The 20,517-nt window shown below is 33.9% G+C and overlaps 1 protein-coding gene across 13 annotated transcripts in view; it reads left to right on the forward strand.

Moving 5' to 3' along the window:
• LOC113518820 (titin) overlaps positions 1-20,517 on the forward strand; it is a 121,907-nt gene that overhangs the window by 28,415 nt on the left and 72,975 nt on the right. For all 13 annotated transcript variants that reach the window (XM_052895390.1, XM_052895392.1, XM_052895393.1 and 10 more), the window contains exons 10-21: positions 297-1,097; positions 1,178-1,429; positions 1,527-4,030; positions 5,000-5,194; positions 5,374-6,781; positions 6,908-7,195; positions 7,353-7,584; positions 8,135-8,306; positions 8,865-9,051; positions 9,460-9,787; positions 10,014-11,340; positions 11,651-11,780. In XM_052895390.1, coding sequence (XP_052751350.1) covers positions 297-1,097; positions 1,178-1,429; positions 1,527-4,030; positions 5,000-5,194; positions 5,374-6,781; positions 6,908-7,195; positions 7,353-7,584; positions 8,135-8,306; positions 8,865-9,051; positions 9,460-9,787; positions 10,014-11,340; positions 11,651-11,780 — 7,824 coding nt within the window. The remainder of the gene's footprint in view (positions 1-296; positions 1,098-1,177; positions 1,430-1,526; positions 4,031-4,999; positions 5,195-5,373; positions 6,782-6,907; positions 7,196-7,352; positions 7,585-8,134; positions 8,307-8,864; positions 9,052-9,459; positions 9,788-10,013; positions 11,341-11,650; positions 11,781-20,517) is intronic.

A 20,517-nucleotide genomic window follows, 5' to 3' on the forward strand; every position in this document is an offset into this window, starting at 1 on the left:
TACGTAAAATATTTGAAGAGTATTATGAAAGATAATATCATGATTAAAGTGTTGATTATTATTATTACATATAAATCTATCACGCCTGTCTCCCATCTCGCTGAATATAATGTTATAAAAATAAAAAATAAAATGAATATGGAAGAAGTTGAAAGTTAACCTTTCTTTTTATTAATTTTGTTGATTCACCTTATTTGCAAACAAGCAATACATCTAATTAAATTATTGAAATTAATTTTCATTCCAGAGTTTAGAGTGGCTTTAGCATGTTTAGTAATTTATATGCATATTTTTAGGGCACAGGAGTATTATTCTGGATACTCAACATCCGAATGGATTGGAAAAGATTAGGCAACTAGAAGCACAAGGTCATCATACGAGATTAGAAGTTGAAGAACCTAAGATTAGTCCGCCAAGGTTCGTTACTGAGCTGAGGGGAACAACACATGTATTTGAAGGCAAAACAGCTCACTTTGAATGTCAAGTCGAACCTGTACACGATCCTAATTTACGTATTGAATTTTATCATAATGGAAAAGCCCTGCAATCTGCTTCAAGGTTCCATATCACTTTTGATTTTGGTTATGTGTCATTAGATATTCAGCACTGTGTTCCTGAAGACGCTGGTGAATATTCGGTTAAAGCAATCAATGCTCTTGGACAGTGCACATCATCAATATCTATGACAGTAACCGCAAAAGGTAGTATCATATCGGAATCTCAACGTCCGGAAGGTCTAGAGAAGATCCGAGAGTTAGAATCAGTGGAACCATTCAAACGTCCCGAGATACCAGAACCAGTTACTAGACAGAGACCAGTATTTACGCAACCTCTACAAAATATAGACAACATACAAGAAGGACAAACTGCGCACTTTGATTGTCGACTTATTCCAGTTGGGGATCCTACTCTTAAAGTGGAATGGTTTAGAAATGAAAAACTAATCGAAGACAGTTCTCGAATAACTAAGACTCATGACTTCGGTTATGTATCCATGACTATTACCCATGTGCGCGATGAAGATGAAGGCGTATATATGTGTAGAGCATCGAATCTTCTCGGAGAGGCAGTTACAACTGCTGCTATGAGAATAAAAAGTAAGTTACTATATCAGAATTATAAATTAATATTTATTAATTACAAAAAACATATATTTATATTAAATTTATACCAACAGCAAAAGCAGCTATCCAGATGGACACACAACATCCTGAAGGAATGAAAAAGATACAACGGTTGGAGGAACCACAGCCTAAAAGAAGTGAAGAACCTGAACGTGAATTTGAAAAACCAATTTTCACACAAGTTCTTACCGGTCCTTCGGAACTATGGGAAGGACAACATGCACATTATGAAGCTCGTGTTGTGCCTGTTGGTGATCCAAGCTTACGTTTTGAGTGGTATATCAATGGCGTAGAACTTAAAATGGGTAAACGCATTTAAAATAATACCTAATACAGTTTCATATTTTTTATTCAAAATAATTATTCTTCTATACTAATATTAAAATGTTATATAACTTTCAGGCTCCAGATTCCGCACGACGCATGACTTTGGATTTGTCACATTAGATATAAACTCAGTAGTAGCACAAGATGCTGGACTATATATGTGCAAAGCTATTAACAGAGCTGGTAGCACAGTATCTTCGACATCACTGAAGGTCAAGACAAAATCCACTATTGTTGACCAGGCGATGAGACCTGAATCATGGGAACAAATTCAGCTAAAAGAAGCAGCAATGAATAAAGTTCCAGAGATGTTTGTTGATACTGGAGTTCAGCAAGCACCAATCTTTACTACTCATTTGAAGAGTTACGACAAACTTGTAGAAGGACAACATGTATACCTTGAAGCACAGGTAGAACCACGTACAGATCCTAATCTAAGAATCGAGTGGTTTAAAAATGGTATCTCTCTAACGACTGGTGCGAGACTGAAGAGTACCTTCGATTTCGGACTCGTCACGTTATCTATCAATGGTTTAAGAATTGATGACTCTGGTATTTATACTTGTAAAGCTACCAACCTTATGGGAGAAGCTGTATCTACTGCTTCCATTAAGATTGAAGATCGTCATTGGCTACTTGGTGAAACACTTCACCCTGAATCTCTTGATAGAATTGGGGCTTTAGAACAACCTAAGCCATCAAAACCAGAGGCTCCAGAACCAGTTTATGAAACACCTGTATTTATTTCTCATTTGAATAACATATTATGCAAAGAAGGGGATAATATTCATTTTGAATGTAATGTAGAGCCTTCTAGAGATCCAACACTTAAGATTGAATGGTTCTTTAACAATAAACCTTTACCATCGGGTACAAGATATAAGAGTACTCATGACTTTAGTTATGTATCTTTAGACATTACTCACACATATGAAGAGGATTCTGGTATTTACACATGTAAGGCAACTAACAGCAAGGGATCAGCAACAACATCCGGTTCGCTGAGATGTACAGGAGATAAGAACATTTATTTCGATACTCAACACCCACAAGGAAAAGCTGGTCTTGAAGCTGTTGAGCAAGCTGAAGAAGCTAGACTTGCAAAAGGCAGAAGACCTTCAGTACCTGATGCTGAATACGCTAAGCCAGAATGGGTTGTCCCAATAGCAGCTGAGCATCAACTAATAGAAGGACAAGCACTTCATTTAGAAGGTCAAGTTGAACCGAAAAATGATCCTAATCTGAAAATTGAATGGTACTTTAATGGCAAAGTACTGGAACAAGGATCAAGGTTTAAACTTACTAGTGATTTCGGTTTTGTGACTTTAGATTTAATTGATGTTTATGAAAGAGATAGTGGAATATATACATGCAAGGCTTATAACAAGAGGGGTGAAGCCTTCACGTCTTCAACTATTTATTGCACAAGTAAAGAGAATCTTATCGAACGTACTCAACATCCTAAAGGTACAGAAGGCTTGGAAAAGATACAAAATCTTGAGGATTCACTTCGTAGGGAACCTGGTCAAAAGCCTGATGATGATACTGGTAGGCCACCTGAATTTACTAGTGTATTCAAAGATATTGTTGATATAAGTGAAGGTCAAATAGCTCACTACGAAGCTTCATTAATACCCACGGGTGACCAGAGTATGGTAATTGAATGGTTCTTTAATGGAAAGACAATTGAGGCTAGTCATCGTATTCGTACCGTGTATGCATTCGGTATGGTTGTTCTTGAAATACTAGGAACTAAGACCACTGACTCAGGCGTATACTCTTGCCGAGCCACTAATAGATGGGGTCAAGCTGAAATAAGTGTCAAGTTAGAATGTGTAGATAAGAGTAAAGGACAAAAACCGAGGTTTACTACACATATTCAGAACATTGATGGACTTAAGGATGGCCAATCAGCGCATTTTGAATGCACTGTTGTACCCGTCGATGATCCTGATATGAAAATCGAGTGGTACCACAACGGTCAGCCGTTGCGGCATTCAACAAGGATAAAGACCGTGTCAGACTTCGGCTTTGTAGTTCTTGATATTGCGTACACTCAAAACCATGATTCTGGTGAATATGTATGTCGTGCATATAATAAATATGGAGAAGATTTTACTAAAGCTACTATTGGTTGCTATGGACGTGGAGGAGTTTACTTAGACAGCTTACAACCTGATTCATTGGCTAAGATTAGAGAGTTAGAAAGTCTGCAAGGGCAACAACAACAAGCTCCTGCAGCGGCTTCAGCAGAACCACCGAAATTCTTAACACAGATACAGGATGTTACAAAATTAGTAGAAGGACAAAGTGCTCACTTCGAGGCTCGTCTGGTGCCTGTAGATGACCCTGATCTTAAAGTAGAGTGGTTCTATAATGGTAAAAAATTGCCACATGGACACCGATATAGAACTTTCCACGACTTTGGTATCGTCATATTAGATATACTTTATTGTTACGAAGAGAATTCTGGCGTATATGAGTGCGTCGCAACTAACAAATTAGGCCGCGATTCTACAAAGGCTACTCTCAAGTGTACATCGAAAGAGAACTTAATCTTGGACTCGCAACTCCCGCGGGTAAGTTATTGATAAATTATAAAATTTATCTTTATTTAAACATATTTACGTAATTTAATTTTGTATAGTCTTTTTTATTTTTAGTTTAATCAATTTATTATATATATTGATTAAACTAAAAGATATCTTTTTATTATGAAAGAATCTGTAATATCAATCCTAACAATACTTAACACCATAGGTGACATTTTGCAAAAAATTTTGAAATGTTTTATACTTTATTAATATTAATAATGCTGAAAATCTTAATACAAAATATTTTAATTTTAAATAAATAAAAATATGAATGGATTATAAGAAATCACTTTATACTTAAAACTTAACAATTTGTTATATTACAAATTGTTAAGGTTTTCAAGGTCAATACTAACTTTTATTAATATAGCATAAACAAGTAATAGTACAACCCACGTCAAAACGTCGATAATATAAATCGGGTATGTAAGTAAGGATTATTTACCTGTAATCGCATCGCATTAAGTCCCGAGTATCATCTTATCAGATGTTATCTGACCACTGCTGAACATAGGCCTTCCCCATAGATTGCAGTCCAGAGCCATCTATTTCAACTTTTGAGGTATTTGAGATCGTCACTCTATGTAGTGGTGGGTCGTTTTACACTGCGTTTGTCTATATGGGGTCGTCACTCAAGAACCCCTTGTTTACCATTGGTTGTCAGTTCTTCGAACTATATGACCAGCCCATTGCCACTTCTGCTTGCTTATTCTTCGGGTTATGTCGGTCTCTTTAGTTTTCGGATTCTGTCACGCAAAGAAACTTCGACCTATCCAGGCCTAATATCCGACCGATATATCACTCGTCATACCTTACTGAATAACTTGAAGCAATTGCATAAGTCTCTATCGTGAATTTAAAATAAAAGTATAGTATGTATTAAGTAAGTCAAATTAAACAGTTAGGTTCTTTATTGTATTAGTATGAGTAACATACATCTTTATTATATTTTAGGGCATGGAAGGTGGATTGGAGAAATTACAAACCTTGGAAGACTCGATGATTCGTAGAAAGGATACAACAGTTGAAGAAGAAAGAGGCAGGGCTCCTGTTTTCACAGTTCCGTTATCTAATATTGAAAATCTTAGAGAAGGTGAAAATGCACACTTCGAAGCGCGACTAACTCCAACTGATGATCCCAACTTGAAAGTAAGTAATAAAAATGAAACATTTTTTAAGTTATAAAACTATTGAAATTATATTAATACGATTGTGAATAAGGTTAATAGTAATTTATTTATACAATATATATGAAAATTAAACTTATTCAGCGTTAAATTCATATTGTAATAAGTTTGTTAGTATATACAAAATATTATTATTTTTAGGTGGAATGGTATTGGAATGGAAAGTCTCTTAAAGCTGGCTCAAGATTTAGAACATTCTGTGACTTTGGATTTGTAATTCTTGAAATATCTCCTACGTATCCTGAAGATTCTGGAGAATACTTATGTAGAGCATATAACAATTATGGAGAAGCGGTAACTACAGCTACAATGAAAGTTCAAGGAAAGCGTAATATCATCTTGGAATCTCAATTGCCTAAGGGCATGGAGGGTACTATTGACAAAATCGCAGCTCTCGAAGGGTATACTGGTACTGTAGATTCATTAACACCAGAGGCGGAAACTGGAAATCCTCCAGAATTTATTACAACGCCGTCGGATCTTATCTTAACAGAAAACTCGTCGGCCCACTTTGAGTGTCGCTTAGTTCCTGTAAATGATTCAAGTATGAGAGTCGAATGGTATCATAATGGAAAACCACTGTTGACTGGATCTAGAGTTAAGACTATCAATGATTTCGGATTCGTTATATTAGAAATTGGAGGAGTTTATCAACGTGATGCTGGATTATATACTTGCAAGGCCACAAATCGTCACGGCGAAGCCACTGTTTCCTGCAAACTGCAAGTTAAGGGTAGACAAGGCATTATCTTAGAACCCCAATTGCCTTCTCACTTTAAATCAGGTACAGAAAGTATTCAAAAATTGGAAGAGACTTTACATAAAAGGGAAGAAATTGCAGTTGAAGATGAAAAGCCTAATCCACCGAGATTTACAGTTGAAATTAAGGACAATATTGATGTACCAGAAGGCGGACCGATTCATTTCGACTGCCGTGTAGAACCAATAGGAGATCCTACAATGAGAATAGATTGGTTCTTCAATGGAAGACCTTTCGCTACTGGATCTCGCGTACACATGCTTAATGATTTTGGCTTTATAGCATTGGATATTGATTATATATATGCTCGTGATGCAGGAGAGTATACTTGCAGGGCCACCAACAAATGGGGTTCAGCAACAACTACTGCTAAGATCACTTGCAGTTCAAAACGTGATATCGTTTTAGAATCACAACTGCCGCAGGGCATGAGTGGTGAGAAAATAAAAGAACTCGAAAAAGGACGAATCAGTTCTGTTCCAAAAGACGAGCCAGTGGTCAGTACTCCTCCTAAATTTATTACCCAGATTCAGTCACATACCGTTGAAGAATCAGAAGGTGTACGTTTTGAATGCCGCGTAGAACCCAAAGAAGATCCGAAACTGCGAATTGAGTGGTACCGTAATGGCAAACTTTTGCCATCTGGTCATAGGTACCGGACAGTTTACGATATGGGTTTTGTTTCCCTTGATATTTTATATGTATATGCAGAAGACTCTGGCGAATACGTTTGTCGGGCTGTTAATGATTTTGGTGAAGATTTTACTAAAGGAACAGTGTCATGCAAACGTGAGTATTTAGTTAAAAATATTATATTTTTAATAAATTTTATTATTTTATACTATTATTTTTTTAAATTTAATCAATTGTTATGCTTAAAGGAAGCATAAAATAATATTGTTTTTATTATTACAGAATTGCCAGACATTATTTTGCAAAATCAAGTACCTAGAGGCATGAAGAGATCCGAAGCACTGACACAAATGGAGGCCACTATAAAGAAATACACTTCAGAAATATACTTGACTGAAGACGATCTTTATGATGCTGATAAGAAACAACCACCGCGTTTCGTAACACAAATTCAGAGTCAGACTACTTTGGTGGAAATGGAATCTACCAAGTTCGAATGTCAATTAGCTCCAGTTGGAGATCCTAATATGAAAGTAGAGTGGTTCTTCAATGGCAAACCATTATTACATAGTACGTATAATTATGCAAATATACAGTATTTTAAAGAAATATGTCTTGATAAAACTTTTAGACCATTTTCTACCGAATATACCAACAAACAAATAAACATAATGTATTTTTAGAATATGTGTACTCCGCGATAATTAAAATTGTTTTAATTTTTCAGAGAATCGTTTCACACCTATTTACGACTTCGGATATGTGGCAATGAACTTCGGCTGGGTGTACCCAGAGGATAGCGGAGAATATGTCTGTCGTGCAACCAACCTTTATGGCATGGATGAAACCAGAGCTATCATAAAAACTGCCGGCAAGCCAGGAATTGTTTACGATTCGCAACTACCTAAACACATGAAGAGTATTGAGAAGATTAGGGAGATGGAGGCATCTTGGCAAGTGTAAGTACCAGTAAAATTAATTAAAGCCGATATATTCCTAAATCTATTTCTAAGCTCATTTCAGTTCATACTAGTACATGAACTTCGTACTTAACATAGTACTATAAAACATTTATGCACCCCTTATATTCTATTTCCTAATATTCTAATAGGCTACAATGACCGTTTATCATTAGACGGGATATGTGCTTGTTTGTTAGCTTCGTGAAATAAAAAAAAAAACTTAATATTCTACATACGGTTAAATTACTAGGTACTTTAGATAATAATATATGTATATCATATATTAATGCTGTCATTACAAAAGTAGTGTCATAGTACTTACTTAGGTACTTTCTTATAATTAAACTGTAAATTGTTCCATAATATAAAAATAACGTTTGTGAAATAATAGAGCGATCAAACGTAAAAAAATCTTATTTCACAAACTAGCCGAGAGCTCGATTCAAAACAGTTCAAGCAGAAATATTATTTGTAACATTGAAAGACTAAACAGGCTCAATGTATTCATAATAAAGCACTGTTAAATACAAAATTTATTACAAAACAGAGCACCAGAACAAGTAGTAGATGAAACGAAGGCACGATCAGCTCCAGTATTCGTGAGTCGACCGGAGCCCGTGACCGTAGAAGAGGGTGAATGGGCTCGATTCTGCTGTCGTGTTACTGGACATCCTAAACCTCGAGTAATGTGGCTCATTAACGGAAACACCATTGTCAATGTAAGTTTAAAAATCATTAGAATTATCTTTCTGCAGGTGTAAATGATCTCTTTAGGTACAAGTTATTATGATAGAATTAATTTATTTCAACTACGAAAACCTTTTACAATCAAGAGAATATTTACTAGATTATATTTATTCTCAAAAATGCCTTTATTTTATAGTTATTTATTTTTCTATAATATTATTATACATTATCAGAGTTCCTTGCTAATAAGGCGGAAAACGAATAAAATACCGAAAATTGAACTAAAAAATTATTTACTTGACAGAGACTTTTATTTAATGACGGAGTACATTGTATTTCAGTATATAAATAAGAATATAATATAATTATCTGTCAAGTACTGTATTACGTTAATTTTTTATATTTCTTTATTATTCGAATTTTATATCGAAAATTCTAGATAGTGTTGTATTGTGTGTAAATATCAAACTAAACTAAATTTTAATTATAACTGCGCCTTGGAAGCAAGATTATAACGTTCATTAATATTTAATTTGCTTTTTACTTATCAATCATACACCGTCTTACAATTGCATAAATCTGTTTTGCAGGGTTCTAGATATAAACTAACTTATGATGGCATGTACCACTTTGATATACCAAAGACTAGACAATATGACACAGGCAAAATAGAAGTAATCGCTAGAAGTTCAGTGGGTGAGGCATTAGCCACAACTGAACTTAAAGTCATTCCTAGACACGATGACTATAGAGGAGTATTGAAAAATGCCCCAAGACGTAAGTGTTTCGTATTTATCAGAAAACACACAATTGATAATAACATAATACATAATATGCTTATTATGCGCTATGACGACATGCACAGTTTGGATTAATGAAAATCTAATACATTCACTGGGTGATTATTGACTAAGTTTTATACTTTCACATAGTTAAATAGCTTTTCAATACTCAGCTGCTTTAACACACATCACTGACTCACCTACACACCGACAGACCGCTAAAGCACAAATAAAACCCTTGCTTCCTTATGCCCTTCCTCTTTATCTAAATAAGAAGTGTGCGAGCTATATCACCTGCTTCTACCGGCTTTACTTCGGATTCATGAAGAGGTATGTCTTGAAATTTTAGTCGAAATTTATTAAACGATCAATTGTATTAACCTATTATATTGATCCTGTACAGCATGGTATGATGAGACTACTCAGTATCAGCGCTCTGAAACTGAACTGGAAAAAACATTCGAGGAAAGGCAAACTATGCAACGTCAAGGTGTTATAGACCATAGACCTGAGTTGAAACCAAAAGTAGTTAAAGAACCTGAAACAGAATGGCAACAAACTGTCAAGAAGAAGAAGAGTGAGGAATATTATAACAAACTTCAAGAGTTAGAAAACGAACAAGTTATCAAGGAGAGCAGATTACGGGAGTCGACACATCAATATGCTATTCCTGGGGAGAAAATCGCAAGTTCTCTCGCAAAAGGCATGGCCCAGAAATATGAAAGTACACTGTAAGTATTTTTTTATCCATATCATTATGACCCTACTGTAGTATGATTTTTTTTCCTTCCATATTGACCCCTTTCAATTGTTATATCTGGGCTTACATTTATTCTACGTATTACATAGTATATTAATCTGTTTCTGCTATTATAAAAATATACAATTTGAAATTTCAGTAAATAAATATCATTTCAAACTTCAAAAGTTTTCAATTTTATTTATATAATTTTACAGAGAACAAAATGAAGAAGTAGTTGAGCAACAAGTTCACAAGAAAGTTGCTCAGAAGCCAAGGATTCCAGATCCATCTGAATCTACCGTTCATGGCAAAGAAGTACATGTAGCTAAACAGAAACAAGTTCAAAAGGAAGTGGTCGGTGATACAGAAATTACACGGAAAATTACTTCTACTGAAACGACTGAAGTCGAACACAAGGCTCAGACACATGAAAGGGTAGTAGAAGGCCCTGTGAAGCCCAGTAATCCACCCGTGTTCACTAAGAAGATGCAACCATGTCGTGCGTTTGAACATGAACAAGCACGATTTGAAGTGGAATTTGATGGAGACCCATTACCCACTATTAAATGGTATAGAGAGAACTTCCCTATAAAGAACTCACCAGACTTCCAAATCCACACATTTAGCACAAAGTCAGTTCTTATAATCCGACAAGTATTTATTGAAGACTCGGCCGTATTTGCTGCTGTTGCCGAAAACCGAGGCGGCACTGCTAAATGTAGTGCCAATTTGGTTGTAGAAGAACGTAGACGTCAAGGTAGAGGCGGTGTTGTACCACCCAGCTTCACTCTAACAGCTCAGAACGTTAATGTAACGGCCGGACAACTAGTTAGATTCGATACTAAGGTAACCGGAACTAAACCTATCGATGTTTATTGGTTAAAGAATGGAAAGAAAGTACAACCTGACATCAGAAACAAAATATTGGAAGAAGACGGAACTTATACACTCCTTATTCTTGAAGCTTATCCACAGGATTCTGGTAAATATGAATGTGTGGCTATCAACAGTGCTGGTGAAGCGAGATGTGATGCTGAATGTTCTGTAAATGCTCCTCCAACAAAGGAAAAGCCAAAACCTCAAACTAAGGCTGCTAACGCTCCTCCTGAAATCATCGAACCCTTGAAAGACAAGGTTGTAACTGAGGGACAAGCCATAGAGTTCAGCTGCAAAATTGTTGGCAAACCAACGCCTACTGTTCAATGGTACAAGGGCGATAAGTTAATTAAGCCATCAAAATACTTCCAAATGTCAAGAACAGCCGATGAGTATACTTTGCGTATATCAGAAGCTTTCCCAGAGGACGAGGGTGATTATAAATGTATCGCCTATAATTCTGGAGGCCGAGTAACAGTTGCCGCGAAGCTAAAAGTAACTCAGCCAGATCAAGCGGACAACTTACCAACTCTTACGCCACTTCGTGATGTCGTTGTGTTCGAAGGACAACCGGCTCAGTTCAAGACTCACATAACTAGCAAGACTAAACCAACTATACAGTGGCTGCGTGAAGGTGCTCTTATTCCCGAGACACCTGACTTCCAAGTAAGTTTACATTAATTACATATTTTCACTTAACCATAAAATTATTTATATACAAAATAGTGAACTTTTAGATGTTTCTCTTGTTTTCGAGTCATTATTTTCTCAATCTTTTTTAGTATATAAACTAAAAACTGATGATGATGATATTCATCTACTATGCTTAAATAGATAGTTACAGAATTAATTACTACTCAAATAGTTACGAATTATTATAAAATTTTGTAATAGATTAATTATTAGCCAATCATTGTAAATCCATTATATACATCCGGAATTTAACTATATAGTCATGTATATTTACTTGTTGCAGATGATTCACGAAGGCAACAACGCCGTTCTTTTAATCGGCAATACGTACGAGGAGGACACGGGAACGTTCACCTGCCGCGCTACAACCGCCGCTGGCCAAGTCGAGACTTCGGCAAAACTAACCGTCAAAAGTAAGACATAGATACAGGCAGCGAGCTCGCGTCGCGCACTTTTAATCCATTAATGTAGTGTTTCTTTGTTTCATCTCTATACCACTATGAGATCGGGTGAAAACTACTATTCAAATTCGAAAGTTGACAAGCGAATTCAATTTTGTCCTAGATCACTTCATGCAATCGTAGCGGTTACCGCAATAACGACTTCCGCCCGCTTCTTAGATACACCCCGTGATCGCAGTCATGATGTTATGGCACATAGACGATCCGTGTATACTCGTACCACATCTAATCATGAACGACTTGCCCCATTGGCCACGTTAGGTTAGGGCTTCCTATTCGCGCGGACATTCGACAACGCTGCGACACTCTAACATGCAAGTGAAATCAATTGTAAACTTAACTCAGTAGAATAATTTGGGCGAATTTCCGCATCTAACAATGCTGTACATTGAGCTTTTTGTGTAAATAGTCCTAGTCATACAACGAGACGGACGTCACCTGTGGACCAGCGAGCGACGGACCAGGAGCGACCAATAATCTGGATACACGTAACATGTGATTAACACGAACACGAGACATTCTACGACTGTTTTGTTTTGCTTTTACCGCTACGATGTTTACTAAATGATGTATTTATCATATCGATCACATTGTGAATAGAAACACATTGCGTATACGAGACGCGTCTTTTGGCGAATCGTCAGATGTATTTTTCACCCAATACTCTTTTAAATTAATTTTAAGCCTGCGCTTAAAGTTAATATCTTATTTGGCCTTATTAACATTAAGAATTGAAAAGTCACTATGCTTTTTGTGTTGAGATCTGACCTGTGAAACTTATGCAATGATCTCACTTATGTTTATACAGCAAAAATTTACTGAGCGAAGTTTATCAGGTGGTCATTAAGTCTGGGACTTGCGTTAGCTTCTGTGGTCCGTGGAAATGTCGGCTAAACAGTGATGTCGCTACTTGTAAATATATTCAAAAGGACCACACAAGCCCGCTACGAGTTCGAAAGGAACCTTGCTTTAGCTTTATCCTTAAGCATGATTACTGTTTGTATTGTCCAAGTTCGAGTTTTGATTTTTCAATAGAGACCCGTTACACCTAACAAACGCTGCACGTAGGTAGCGGTTGTCTGCGTCGCCACCTACAGTCATCTAACAGCTACGACTAACTTTGTAAGTGTCATACCGTCCGCGGATTTATTGCGTTCACAAGTCTGGGTTTCGTGGGTGCCCCGGGCTTTGGGTGGGTCGTTCTCGCAAAGTTAATCGTGGTTGTATTACATTACGCGCGGTGCCTCTCATTCCGCTGTCAACTATTCTGTGACAAAGAAACATAATTTACAATGTAGTGCGCACCTCGCGACGCGATGTCCACTACACATAAAGTACGCACGCACTACTTGCCTTGCCAGTTTCTATGTTTTGACAAACACTGCCGATGTTGATGACCTAATGTTTTCTGCAAGTACAAATCCGAATGAGATTTTATAGTTTAACGATACAGTGATCTTTAACTTAGTTTGTTTTAAGTGCACGATATTGTTAAATTAAATTGTGTTGTATGTTTCACCTATTTGTATTAAGTTATTAGTCGTGGCAATATTTTATCACTAAATATTTTCAGTGCCTATCCATATTTAATAATATATTTATAAAACGATTTTTTGTATGTTACCTTTATGTGAAAACTGTTTAATAAACGCTATAAATTATTGAAATATTCGAATTATTCAATTCACAAGGGACTATTGCAAAAATTACCTGAACGGAAACGCATAGTGCGCATATAGCGCTGGCGCATGGAATAAATAGCGAACTTTATAGGCATAGGTAATAAAATTGTTAGGTGGTTAGGTTTACATTCATCAACATACATACCTACCAAGCATACCTACATTAAACACAACGCACTGACTGCGTGACTGCTATCCATCAAATAAAACAACAGGTTCATAATTTATTTAAATTAAAATATACTAACACTTGAATGATATTTATTGGCCAAATTCAATACGCCTCTGTGTGTGTTTTAGGGACATGCCTTGATGGATGGCCACGTCACTGTGGATGCTTTAATTCATCTACTGGCACTTTTCTATCTAAACTTCTTTCTTTCATGCCATATAGATATTGATTTGTGATTTAATTATCACATTTTTGCTACTGTTGTCACTAAACAGTTGATTAGCTTCAATCTAATATGTTTTCAATTAAACCAATGAATGGATGTTAACTAATTATGCTGCAAGTTTTTTAAAATGAATGAGTATAAACTAGTGATAAGTAAATTTTAATAATATATTGCAATAATAAAATATATTAAATCATATTTATAATATAAATAAATGAAAACAGTATATATTAAGAATTACAAATTAAGTTCTTTGATGTTCTAATTGGATCAAAATACCCTCTTTTTCTACCAATGCCAAGTAAAGCACTCTACGTTTAAGGTATATTGTTAATTTATTAATTTTGATGTTTATAACTCAGTAATTATTGTTTCTGAGTATTATGACAACTAATCTGAATTTGTAAAAGTTTAATTTAAATATAATTAATGAAATTAATATTAGTTTAAAGGAGTACAGTGCTTTACTTACCAGTCACGACACTTAAATAGGTTTTATTTTACATTTACACAAAATTCTTACATTATTGACATTTTTTACATTTGATACAAAAACATACACGTTTTAAATTAGATTTTACAAATATAGAGAATATTAGAAATGTTGTAAAATATTTTTATACAATGAATGAAATTTACTTCATCTCCGAATACTATTTAAAAACAAAAATTAGAGGTAAAATTAAAACAGACACAAAAGACAAATACACAAATTATATAGCAAATTGAAAATGATTTAGAGTCAGTCTCAAATTGAATTTAAGGAAAAGCTCATCGGGAGCATAATAAAAAAAAATACAATAATTTGACCTTTTAATCTACTAATTTTATGATACTTTATTAAGAACATACAACAGAAACCAAATAATTACTGTTTACTTAGTTATTATTTTTGATACTGACTTTAATTCTGATCATTTATATTCATTGCATATTTTTTTTTTATTTAGAATTATCAGAATATATAACAGAATATCAGAATCAAATAATAATGAATTCATAAAAGACCTTTTATTAAATGTTCGCCAATCCCGATAGATATCTATTATATTGGATAAATATTAAATTATAAATAAGTTACAAATCTGGAAATGTCTCTAAGTATAAAATTAATTTTTATTCTTGAGAGGCATTGCGTTTTCAAAATATCTTGGCAACTGTTTCAACGCTTGGAAGGATTACGCGGCTGCGAAACATATTGTAGTAAGTATAAGGTAAGTACTTTAATATTAATACATTAGTTACAGCAATTAAAAGAAAGAAATATTTTGGCATAGAATTTAACTATCAAAAATTGAATTATATTTAATTTCAACTAACTTGTATACACTAGGTATGAATCTGTACGATAGAATGAAGACTAGGAATATATAATCTATTTGTCTGTACCGTAGTCACACATATATCGATAACTTAGAATATTGATATACAAATACGTAGATAGTTATCAATGTACAATGAACTCAGATTTCGTTGAAATTATTTACAAATTTTACAATTCTGAAATGAATATGGTGTCCCATTACCTATTACATAATCCCAACCATCATACTGCGAATGTAAATGTTGGGAGGAATTTTTAAAAGCATACTTAAAATTGTGTCAGGCGTAATCGCTCGTGTTTTAAATACAAATAAAATGTATTCAATCTTATGGGTTCAATCATTTGTAAATTATATAATCTAATATGAGGATAAAAGAATTTAAGTATAAAAATAAACAGTTCTGATTTTATTACAATAAAGAAGAATTAGTATTCGTAAGAGTCTCTTAAAAGGTTTTGTTTGAATTAAGTAGGTGCCTGTTAAACTTACTTAATCCAATGATTTTTCCAACGTAGTGGATGGCGTATCACTTGACGTAAATTGTGTCAAATTAACACGATTTTTTTTCTCAAATAGGCTCGTGTTTGGTATTCCTATCGATGTTCGTTGTCTAGTTTTCTTGTAATGCAGAGGGATTCCTGTTTAACAAAGAAATTGACGTGGTTATGTGACAGTAAAGTATATTTCAATATTATTGTAATAACTAAAGAAGTAGTGTGATCGAAATTAAGATTTTGAGATTAATCGTACCATAGTAGGTATGCATTCGTTAACTTATTTGGTAATAATTTGTAATAATGCAATTTAATACAACTTTGAATCGTAATATAATTAGTGTGGAAATAAACTGGGACTAAGCCGTCTTGAATGAAAAAGATTGAAGAAGAAAACCAAATCGGTTCAAATCGATAAAGATATCACTTAATATACTCAAAAAGTTATTTCTTTGTGTGCATATTACGTAAATAGTAAGTTTATATACTTCAAAAAGGAGTAAGATTACGATTCATACTTACTAGTATTCAACTGTGTGTATTAGTACTCAGTGTTTTTTTTTTTATGATAATAATGGAATACTAATAGGCTCGCATTATCGGTATATGCTAGCGAGGTACTAGTGAGCGATAATAGGAGAGTATGAAAGCAAGGGTCTACCATGAAATGTAATCTCAAGATTTCGCGCTTTCGTTCATACTAAAATCTGACAAATAAATGAAGTTTAACGTTTCATTTGTCATAAATCCTCTCATAAAAGTCCAAAAGATCAATATTTTAATATTTTTAAACAAACATAATTATGTGATTTTAATATCAAAATTTGTATTAAAAGACTATAAAAATTAATATTAATTTCAAGGGGGGCTGCGAAGGTAAATCTAACCCTTTTTTTAAATGTGAAATGGAATGGTAACTTTGCTTGCACTATCGGTATACGCTGGCGTGGCACCAGTGAGGGATGATAGGTGACGATGAAAGCAGGTCAGTTGGCCCATCGTAACGAGTTCATCCAGATTACCCATGATGGTTTCCAGGTAAACCACGACACAGGAGGTCGACCTGTCAGAGTACTTTGCTAGTTTCCATTACTAACAATCCGTTCTCTTCCCACACCTGATAGGGGTTTTTTAATGGATTAAGGAATGATAACCCTGCCTGCGCTAATAGTATATTCTGTCGTGATGAATATACGTGGAATTCAGCACGATGGTTTCCAGGGGGAACCATGTGGAGGTCGACCTATCAGGATATATTGTTCACAATGGGACTGGTAGTCCGCGTTATTAACAATTAATTCCCCCACCTGATAAGGGTTGTTAGCAATGGTGTAGCGGCTCCACTACTAATAATTCCTTTGCTCTCATTATCTTGTTTTGTTAATTACAAATGAAGGAAATAAAAGAGACTACATAAATAATTGTAAAATTTTTAAATGATTTTTATATTGAATAAAATTATTGAAGTAATTTTTGTGTCATATGAGCCGAATTTGTTATTTCTTATTTTGCCGTATTAATCCCGTATACATTTTGTTTTTACGATTGATTTCGCAATGAAAACTATTTGTTTTCGCAATGAAAACTATTTATCAATAAGTAGGTACTTATTGACATTTTTCCTAAATTGGAGTGCATCTTTGAGACAAATTATGAAAGCGGACAAATATAATGATCTAGGTACTTAGCGGTATCGCTTTTGAAATTCTGTTTTCTGTTAATGCCGCAGGCAACTGTAATGAGAACATAATTAATAGATAAAACAGAAATTGTTGGCATTGTTAGTACAAAAGTAATAGTTTGTCCAGCGAAATTGAACATTCACTAAATTTAGTAACGCGCACGTGATATCTCTGGTGTCACAGGCGTGCATAGGCTACGGTAACCTCGTTTACCATCAGACGACCTGTATGCTTATTTATCACTATAACAGTATAAAAAATAACTAAAGGAACATTGATCGAAATTTGTCAAAAAAATTTGAGTCCACCATAACACGGCGTGGTCATTTTTTCAGAGAGCTATTAACTTAGTATGGGAGATTCAAAATATTTTACAGTTTTAGAAATTGTAATTCACGATTTTTCTATCCTAACATGCTACGAGTATTACGAGTGAGCGTTGGTAGATTTTTCGTCTTACGATTTCTATTTCACCCTGCTTAAATAAAGTTAATAAAATTCCCATACATAATCCACAGCAATTAAATGTTCGGATCCTTTAAACAAGCATTAAATTAAATAAATTGTACATTCGTTTATGCTACAGCACGCATGAGTAAAAAATCTACAGGATATTAATAATACAGGATAAATGTACAGGATGGTAATATCTTGTTTCACTCCTAATTTGATTATTATATTGATATAATAAAATTGAAACTGTACGATTTCTGAAATAAGATATTTTAAAAAATATATAATACGAAGCAATATAAGCTAAAACAATAATTTTTATATTTTTTATTCGCCTATCTGTCTGTATGTAGGTTTGTTTCGTCATCACGCAATAAATACTGCACCAAATTGGATGTGGTTTAGAATTCACAGTTGTGAATTAAAATCTACTTGATAGGCCATCTCGAAGTATGTAGGTGCGTACTTCTAAACCGTACGTATTAAATTACAGGCAAACATTAGTGGTAGCGTAAACATACTTACAAAGAGATTTGTTTGTCATTTCTAGACAGAATATGATATAATATACATTTTAATACAACTTAAACTTAAATTGCATAATAAATTTATATATAATTTAATTAAATATAAAAGCGCATATTTCTAATCTAGTTGAAATAAATAAAAAATATAAATGGCTAAATAAAATATTCTTATATTGAATACAATATATAAACTAGGTCCAAGTTGGCTTATAATTTGAATACTAGTTATAATTTACATCTTTGCTTGCAAGAATTAGGATATAATGATATCCATCTTATATATAGATTTGGAATGTGAACTTTTTATTTACGTAAATTTCATTCAAAACCATTTAAATGTAACTAAGTGACAAATGTCGAAATATCATAACAAATTTTAAACATTAAACGACAGTTGTCTTACTGGTAAAGGTGGTTTTGTATTTTTTTCCATCCATTCTTATTATTATATATTATATTATTATATCAGCCGTTAATTGTCCACTGTTGGGCATAGATCTTCCCCTTAAAAGAGATTCCATACATGTATTATGAGAAAATTACTTTGAATTAATTAGATACGTCAACTTTAGTTCCTACCAATAAATATATTACAATTTTATTACTATAATGCCTTGTAATATTTGCACTTAAATAAATTCTGTCAATATGATGACGTTCATAATGCTGGTTCATATCTTCAAGCTATGGCCGAATCAAGCTGTATTGATGTACAGCCTATTTGTCATTCCAAAAGTGGCCTCATTGCTAGCTGTAACATTCTATCTGGTTAATCTTCATGCGGTCGCAATATAATTCTTAATGAATTCCTCTGGATAAGTCAACTAATGTAACTTCATCCTTGCGGTACATCTCTTATCCTTAAGGCAAATTAGGTACGCGCGTAGGGGCACGAGGTTACTAAGGAGAGTTCGCGCGCGAAATAAAAAAAAACCATAAAATGAATTATGTCAATAAGTACCTATGCTCCTATTTAAACAATATAAAATATATTTATAGAATTTACCTAAATGTTAATATAGCCATAAGAATGCGCGTATAGACGACAATTAACAATTGTAGTGGTAAGCGGAGTTTTTCCTGTCTAAAGATAGTGAAATGTTATTTTAGCTCAAACATGACAAAACAAGGGATTAAATACGTTAGTAGTACTTTGAATCAAACTTATTGCTATCTTTAATCGTTAAACTATTATATATTTCTTATTGACTATTAGAACTAGGCAAGATAAAATTTTTGACACAGAAACTTCCAGTATTTTTTTATCAACTGTTATTGAATGTCGTTAGTCATTAGTCATTTATTCAAAAAACAATGTACATTGTGTCTGAAATAAGGGATAAACATACAAAAATCATTACATTAACCTGAATATTACAACCATCCAATAACTATAATAATAACAATAAATTATAATAAATAAATTCTGCAATAAACAGTGTCAATTTCATCGTAATATTATATACATATGTCAAATTCATTTTTAATTATTTATATTAATCATCAGTACAGAAGTCATGTACGGAGTAATAACATTTCTCCAATAAAAGGGATCGTAATTTAATCTTAAAAGAATTGAGGCTTTGTATAATTTTTAACTGAACAGGTAATTTATTAAATAACACTACTGCCTGATGACGTGTACCGTGTTTGACAATGACTAGACGGGGCACAAAGTTAGTACTAACATCCTTCCTCCTAGTACTCTCCCGATTTTTTCTATAATGCTCCGTTTCAGTTTTCAGAAAGTGAATTGTGTCAATGTGATTAGTATCAATTTTTAAATAAATAATTCGTAACTTCAGTTATCAATGATTATTTACCGATGAAATGCTTGCCTAGGGCGCTCTCGAGATTTGATCCCTCCTTGCCTTTTGCTGGTATCACTCCAGAGTATAGGTTACAGGTGCAAGGCGATGTTACCATTCCACTTATACCCCTAAAAAAAAGATTTCTTATTAGTATTATTTATTTGTTTTACTTATATTTATGCCACCACGGCTTTGTTATTGCTAGACATGAAAAATTTATTTTGAGTGTTTTTAAAAGGTAAAAAGTAGAGATAAATTGAAAATCACAATTTTTTTGTTTTTTTTTTTATTACCAATAAAACATTCTTTCTCATTTA

Source organism: Galleria mellonella, unplaced genomic scaffold, assembly GCF_026898425.1.
Source record: "Galleria mellonella isolate WM207_F2 unplaced genomic scaffold, CSIRO_AGI_GalMel_v1 utg28, whole genome shotgun sequence".
Classification (NCBI taxonomy): domain Eukaryota; kingdom Metazoa; phylum Arthropoda; class Insecta; order Lepidoptera; family Pyralidae; genus Galleria; species Galleria mellonella.